At 64.8% G+C, this 6,833-nt stretch overlaps 1 protein-coding gene across 1 annotated transcript; it reads right to left on the bottom strand.

Moving 5' to 3' along the window:
• Nucleotides 1–3,708: 3,708 nt before the first annotated feature.
• LOC109174212 (hornerin-like) lies at nt 3,709–6,685 on the bottom strand (the record flags this gene model as incomplete). The annotated part of the gene is made up of 1 exon (XM_019323467.1): nt 3,709–6,685. A coding segment is annotated over one exon (2,977 nt), but the record flags the coding sequence as incomplete, so codon positions are not given.
• Nucleotides 6,686–6,833: the final 148 nt, after the last annotated feature.

The raw sequence follows: 6,833 nt of genomic DNA on the forward strand, positions 1-6,833 counted from the left end.
CGTCCCCCATGTTTGCCCCCCGCGCCTCGGCGCGCTCCCGTCCGGCTTGGCCTCCGATCCGCGGCTCGAGCGGTTGCCCCGGCGCTTTTTTTTTTATTTTTTTTTTTTTTTTTTTTGCCCCCCTGTGTCGCACTGTGTTGGCCCGGCCTCACCTTTTGCCCGCTTCTCTGTTTTGTCCCCCTTTTTGTTGCCCTCGCGTCTTTTTTCCCCCCTTTCTGTGCCCCCCCGCCCTCCCGTTTGGCCTCCCCCTTTCTCCACCCTCCGCTTCTTTTGGTCTTCCCCCTCTTCCCCTTTTCGCCTGGTTCCCCGGTCTGTTGCCCCTTTTCCCCCCCTTCCTCACTCGTTTGTCCGCCCCCCGTCGCGGCCCCCTCTCTTTCTTCGTGCCTTTTTTCCCTTCTTCCTGTACTTTTTTCTCCCCTTGGCACCTCGGGCGCCTCGGGGCGCCTCCCGTCTTTGGCCCCTGTTCCGTCCCGTCTCCCTCCGTGGTGGTCCCTTTGTTCCCGTCTTTTCCCGCTTTGCCCCCCTCTTTCCCCCCCCGTCCTTCCTTTGGTTTTGTTGCCCCTCCCTCCGTCCTTTCCCCGCCCCTTCTTTTCTCCATCCCTGCCCTTCCTTTTTTTTCTCCTCTCCCTCCTCCCCTCCTTCCGCGGCTCTCATTTGCCCCCATCCGGTCGCTCTACTCTCTCCTGGCCTTTTCCGCCCTGCCTCTCTGGTGCTCCCCTTTGGCTCCGTCCCCCCTGCCCCCTCACCTTTTCCCTGCGCTGTTGTTTGCCCCCCGGCTCCCCTCCCTCCCTTGCCCTGTGTCTTTTTCCTCTGCGTGCCCCCCTCTTCTTGCCGTCGTCCATTCCTCTCCCCTTGGCTCGTCTCCCTCCTGATCGGATTTTCCTGCTTCCGGCCCTCGGTCGGCCGGCCCCCCCCTCGCGTCACGCCTCCGTGCCCCCGCGCGCATACTTTGCGGCCCCCGTGCCATCGCGCCCCCTGTCTGCTTGGCCTTCCGCCCCCTTCTCCTCGCCACATTCTTCGTGCGCCCCCGTGTGCACCCTGCCTGGTGCCCCCAGGTTTGCCCCCGGTGTCGTTTTTGCTTCCCCCCGCCGCTCCGCCATTCCCCCCTCCGCCTGCGCTTGCCGTTCCCGGTGTCCCTACCCCGCCTGCCGCTCTTTCGTGCCCCCTTTTTGTGCCCCTTCCTCCTTTCGTCCCCCTCCTCTGCTTTTTGTCCCCCCGCCTCAGTCGCCCCTCTGTTTAGTGTTCTCCTTGTGCTCCCTTTTTTTTGGTCACCCGCTCCTCTGGTCCTTGTGCCCCGGCCCGTCTTTGTCCGCCTCACGTTGTCCCTCTTACCTCGCCTCCCGTGTCGTCCCCTCCGTTGTCCCTCTTGTTTGATCCCTCCCTGTACTGTCCTTTTGGGCGGCCTCTCACTTCTGACGGGCCCGCCTGTCCTTGTGCCCCATCTCCTTTGGCCCCCCCTGTTTGTCTTTTTTGTGACCCCTCGTTGTTGTCCCATCTTGTACTATAATCTTGTGGCCCTGTTTTGTCCCCCCACTCCAATCCTTGTGTTTTTTGCCCCCCCCCCCCTCCCCTCATGTTCGTCCGCCTTCGCCATGCGCTCCTATGTGCGCACCACTCTTCTTGTCCCCCTACTTCTCCCTTTTTGTCCGGCCCTTGTTCCCTTGCCTCTTCTGTGCCGCTCTCTCCTTCCGCCCCCACCTTCCTCCCTTGTGCCGCTCTTTCTGTTCTTTCCCGTTTTGCCCTCCTTTCTCTCCTTGTGCCGCGTCGTTCGTTGTTCCCCTGCCCATTTGTCGCTCTCACTTCCCTCGACTGCCTCTTCTGTGCCCTTCTTTGTCCTCCCTGTTTGCTACCTCACATTGCCTTCCGTTGGATGTCCCGTCCTTTGGTGTGCCCTCCTCTCCCTCTCTGTGTCCCTTACCCTCCCCTCTTCTGTGCTCTTCCCATGCCTCCTTGTGCCCCTCCCTTTTCTCCATCCCCCCTTTTCACCTATTTTGGCCCACCTCCGTTCCCTCCTTCTTTCCTCCTTTGTACCTCCCCCCTCCTTCTCTGCATTGCTTGTTCTCCTCTCCATCTGCCGATCGTCCTCCCCCCTTCCTATCCCCCTTCATCCCATTCCCCGCCTGCCTATCCTCCCGACCATCTCTCCTCTTTGTCCCTCTCCGCGCTCTCCCCTCTCCCGTCGTCCCCTTTTTCCCCTCTGGTTGTCTCCCCTCTCTCCTCTCCCCTTTCTCTCTCTCACCCCTTATTCTTGGCCCCCTTCCTCCCTTGCGTTCCCGTCTCCTTTTCGTTTTGGTTGCTTTCCTCCCCTTCTCCCCCCCCCCCCTCTCCTGCCTACCCGTTCGCTCTCCTTCCCTTCTGTCCCCCATTTCTCTCCCAGCCTGTGTCCCTCTTCGGTCTGCCCCGTCCCTCCTGCTCTCTCTGTCTCTCTCCGCTGTCACGGCCGTACCTCTCTGTCTCTTTCCTTTCCATCTTCTCTCTCTTCTTCTCATTCTATCTCCACTCCCTCCCTCTCTTTCCCCTCCCTCCTCCCACCCCCTCCTCTCTGTGTCCCCTTACTCTTCTTCTCCTTTCCCCCTCCTCCTCCCCTCTTTTCCTTCTCTGTACTTTCCCTGCCCGCAGATTTCTCTATCCCTCCTCCTCTTTCCTCCTCCCTCCCCCTTCCCCTCCTTCTCCTTCTCCTTCTCCCGTTTTCTCCTCCATGCTCCCTTCCGCCCCCCTCCTCTCATTCCCTCTCTCTCTCGCCGCTACCTCTGGGCCCCCGCCCCCCGTTACTCTCATCTTTCCTCTCTCTCCCCTTCGGCCCTTTTCACCGCCCCCCGCTTTCTCCTCTGCTTCCCGCGTTGCCCCCCTACCCTCCCCTACGGGTCCCTCCGCGCCTTTCGGCCACCTCTTTCGCCGCCTCGGGCCATTGCTTCCCCGGTCCTGTTTTCTCCTATCCTTCCCTCTCTGTGCCTCCCTCTCGCCGTCTCTACCCGCTTCCCCCTACCTCTCCCGCCTGCCTGCCCTCTCTCTCCCGCATGCACGCCCTCTCCTCTCGTCCCGCCTGCGCCTATCTGTCTGGTCGATCCGGCCCTTCCTTAGTTGACCCGGCCCGCCTCTCCGCTGCCTCCGTCCTCCTCGCCTTTGCTCTTCCCCCCGTCCGGGCCCCCCGCCTGCCCCGTCTGGTCGCCCCCGCGCGCCTTTCCGAGGCGCCCGCGGGCTCGACCTGCAGGATCCTCCCGCTCCTCCCTTGAGGCCCTCACCTCCTCCTTCCCCTCCGTGTACCCCCCCTCACCCCCCGCCTGCCCTGGGCCTAACCGGCCTGGGTCCCCGCTCCGGGGTCTCCCTCGCGCCCCACTTGAAGGATTGTCCTCTCACCCCGTACGCACTCATTTGGCTGCCTGCCCTGTTCGCTCTCCCACTGCGTCCTCCCTCTATCACATCGTCTCCCGCACCCCTGCTCTCGCACTGCTCGCGGACGGCGGTCGCGGCTGTAGTGCTCATCCTGCCCTCCGTTGCTGATTGCCTACTTCGTGTTTGCATCTTCCCGGCTCGCCCGTCCGGCCCTGTTTTTGCATCCGCCCTGCTCCGCCCCCTCCTGGTGTTCTTGGTGTCTCCTGCGGGCGGTCTGCGTCCTCCGTCCTTGCACTGTGCTCTCTCCTCCTCCTCCGTCTCCCCTCCTCCCGGTTATCTTCGGCCGCCGCGTTTGGTTTGCCCTACCCCTCCTCGTTATACGTCGCCCCCCGAACCACCTATCCTCCGCCTCGTCAAACTTGCCCCTTCCTTCAGCCCTCCTCTCTCCTCTATAACTCTCATTTCTTCGGGACCATCTATCCCTCTCCCCTGGTGCCCGTACCTCGCCCCCCTTCTCCACCGCCCCCACGCATCCGCCTCCTCGTGCTCTGTCCTCTCTTTCCTCGCGTCGTCTCCTTCTGGTCCCCTGCCTTTTCCTTCTCCCCCTTCGGTCCTTCCTGCCCCCCCCTCTGTTTCTTCTCGGTCCCTTCCGGCTGTTTCTCCCCCTCCCTTCTGTGCCCCCTGCCGGCGCCCCCGCCTCCCCCTTGTCCCCCCGCGTCCCCTGTCTGCTCTCTCCCCCTTTCTCCGCCTGCCTTCCGTCGCGCTCTCTTCCTGTTCGCCTCCTGCTCCCTCTTTCCCTGCCTTCTTTCTCTCCGTTCCTTTCCGTCCTCTCTCTCCCCGCTCCGCGCTTGGCGTTGCCCCGTCTGTCCCTCCCCTCCTCCCTCGCCCCCCGCTCGTCCCGTCCCGCCGCCTTCCCCTCCCTTCGCCCCTCCCCCCCGGTCTCCGTCCCTCCTTTGGCCTCTTCCTCCTCCCCCTCCCTTCCCCTCCCTTCCCTGTCCCTTTTCCCTGCCCTGCCCCTCCTGCGTCTTCCTTCTCTGCCCCCCCCCTTGTTTTGCGGCCTTCCCCCCTCCCCTGGCCCGGCTCCCTTTTGCCGCCCCTCCCGCCTCTCTTCCTCCCTGCCGCCTTTCTTCCCTGCCCGTGCCCCCCCGTTCCCTGCTTTTGTTCTCCTCCCTTCCTTCCTCTTGTTGCCCCCCTTTTCCTCCCTCTGTTGTCCCCCCTGTTCCCTCCTTTGCCCTTCTGCCTTTCTCTGCCCCCCTCCCGCTTCCTCCTTGTGGCCTCTTTTGGCCTTCTTGTTTCCCCTCCCCCCCCTTTGGCCTGTCTGCCCCCTCCTTCCCTCCCCTTTCGTGGCGTCTCTTCCTGCTCTTTTCTCCCTGCTCCCTCCCCTGCTTCCTCTTCTTCCGCGCCCTTCCTCCCTGCCCTTCCTCCTCTCCCTCCTCCTCCTTGCTTTCTTGCCCCCCTCCCCCTGCCCCTCCTTCCCCCCCCCCTTCGTTGGCCCTCCTCCCTCCTCCCTTTTTGGTTCCCCTTCCCGTCCCCCTCCCTCCTGCCGCTCTCTTTTCCCCCCCCTCGTTGGCCCTCCTCCCCCCCCCCTCCCTCTTTCCCCCCCGTTCGCCTTTGGCTCCCCCGCTCCCTTTTCTTCTTGGCCTCCCCGCGGTCTGTCCCCTCCCGTCCCTTCCTCCCGTTCGTCCGCCGCCCCGCGCCCGCTTCGTGGCTTCCTTCCTCCCGTGCCTCCTTTTGGGCCGTGCCTGCCTCCCTGTTTTGCCCCTGCCCCCCTGCCCCTTCGCCTTCTCCTTGCCCTCCTTTCTCCCTCTCCGCCCTTGTGCTCCCCTTCTTCTCTCCTGGGTGGGCTTTCTTGCCCTCCCCCTTGCCTTGGGCTCCCGTTTTCCTTCTCTTCCCTCCCCTTCCGCCCCCCTTCTGCTCCTCTTTTCCCCCTTCCTCCGCGCCCGCCGCCTCTCGTGCCCTCCCCTTGCCTGTGGGCCCGTTTTCCTCCCTTCGCTCCCCCTGCCCCCTTTCTTTCTGCTGCCCCCTTCTCCCCTGCGTTGCCGCCTCCCCTGCCCTCCCCCTTGCCTGTCGGCTCCCGTTTTCGTCCCTCCGCTTCCTTCTCTCCTTCTGCTCCCCTTCCGCGCTCCTGTTCCTTTTCTTCCTCCCTGTGGGCCCCTTCCGCCCTCTGCTCTCCCGTTTCCCTCCTCCCCTTCCCCTTCCTGCTCGCCTTGCCCTTCTTTCCCCTCCCTCCCGTCCCTCCTTGCTTTCTTTCTCTCGTCCCTGCTCCCCCTCCTCCCTCCCTTCCGCTCCCTCCTTGCCTGTGGGCTCCCTTCTGCCCGTCGTCCCGTCTTTCCTCCTGCTTCCTTCTCCCCCTCTCCCGCCCTTGCCTGTGGGCTCCTTTCCTCCTCTTCCCTCCCTTCCTCCCCCCTGCTCTGTCCCCCCCTTTCTGTGCTCCCCCTCCCCCGCTTCCTCTCTCCTTTTCCCCGCTTCCGGCTGCTGTGGCTCCTCCCCCCCCCCTTCCCCTTCTCCGCTCCCTCGCCCCTTCTCCCCTTCTTGCCTCCCCTTTCTGTGCTTCCCCCTTCCTCCTCTTCGGTCGCTGCCTCTGCTGTCGCCTTTTCCTTCCTTCCCCCCGCTTGCCCCCCCGCTCTTTCCGTCCCTTCCCGCTGCTTTTGGCTCTTCTTTCCTCCCCGCCCTCCCCTCCCCTTGGCCCGCCCTCCTTCCCCTTTTGCCCCCCGCTTCTCCCCTTGTGCTGGGCCCCTCTCCCTCTCCTCCCCGGCCCGGTGGTTCGCGCCTCCGTCTCCCTGCCCCCCCTTCCTTCCCTCGCGTCTCCCTTTCCGGCGCCTCGTGGCCCCCGCTGTTCTTCCGTCCTGGCCCTTCCCCTCGTCTGTCTCCCCGCTTCCTCTCTCCTTCCTGTCTCCCTGTTTGGGGTCTGCCCCTCCCCCTGTCGGTCTCCCCCGCCCCTGTCTGGTTCCCCTCCTTCCCGCTTCCCTGGTGCCCTCCCCTTCGCGCCTCCCGTGCTTCCTTCCGGCCTCCCCGCGCCTCCCGTTTCTGCCTCCGTCCCCCTTCCCTCGGCCCTCCTCTCCTTCCCTCTCCCCGTCTGCCTTGCTCCCGGCCTCCTTGCCTCCTTCCCCCCTCTTCTGCTTCGGCCCCCTCTGCCTCCCCTTCCCCTTCCCTCCTCTCTTCCCCCCCTTGCCTCCCTTCCCGCCCTTTCCCCTCTGCGCTTTTCCCGTCTCCCTTCCTCTTCCCCCCCGCTGCGTCCCCCCCCCGCGCCCCCCCTTTTGCCTCCTCCTGTCCTGCCTCTCTCCTTTCCCCTTTTTTCCCCTGTCCCCTGGCCCCCTGTTTTCCTGCCTCCCGCTCCCCTTCTGCGCCCTCCCTGCCTTTCCCCCTTCCCCCTCTCCCCCCCCGGCTCTGCTCTCCTTTGTCCCTTCCCCTCTCCCCCCCCTCCTTGCCTCCTTCCCCTTCCTCTTCTGCCCTTCCTGTGCTCGCCTGCCTCCCCCTCTCCCGCGTCTGCCCCCCCTCCC

This window comes from Ipomoea nil, unplaced genomic scaffold, assembly GCF_001879475.1.
Source record: "Ipomoea nil cultivar Tokyo-kokei standard unplaced genomic scaffold, Asagao_1.1 scaffold0568, whole genome shotgun sequence".
In the NCBI taxonomy this organism is placed as follows: Eukaryota; Viridiplantae; Streptophyta; class Magnoliopsida; order Solanales; family Convolvulaceae; genus Ipomoea; species Ipomoea nil.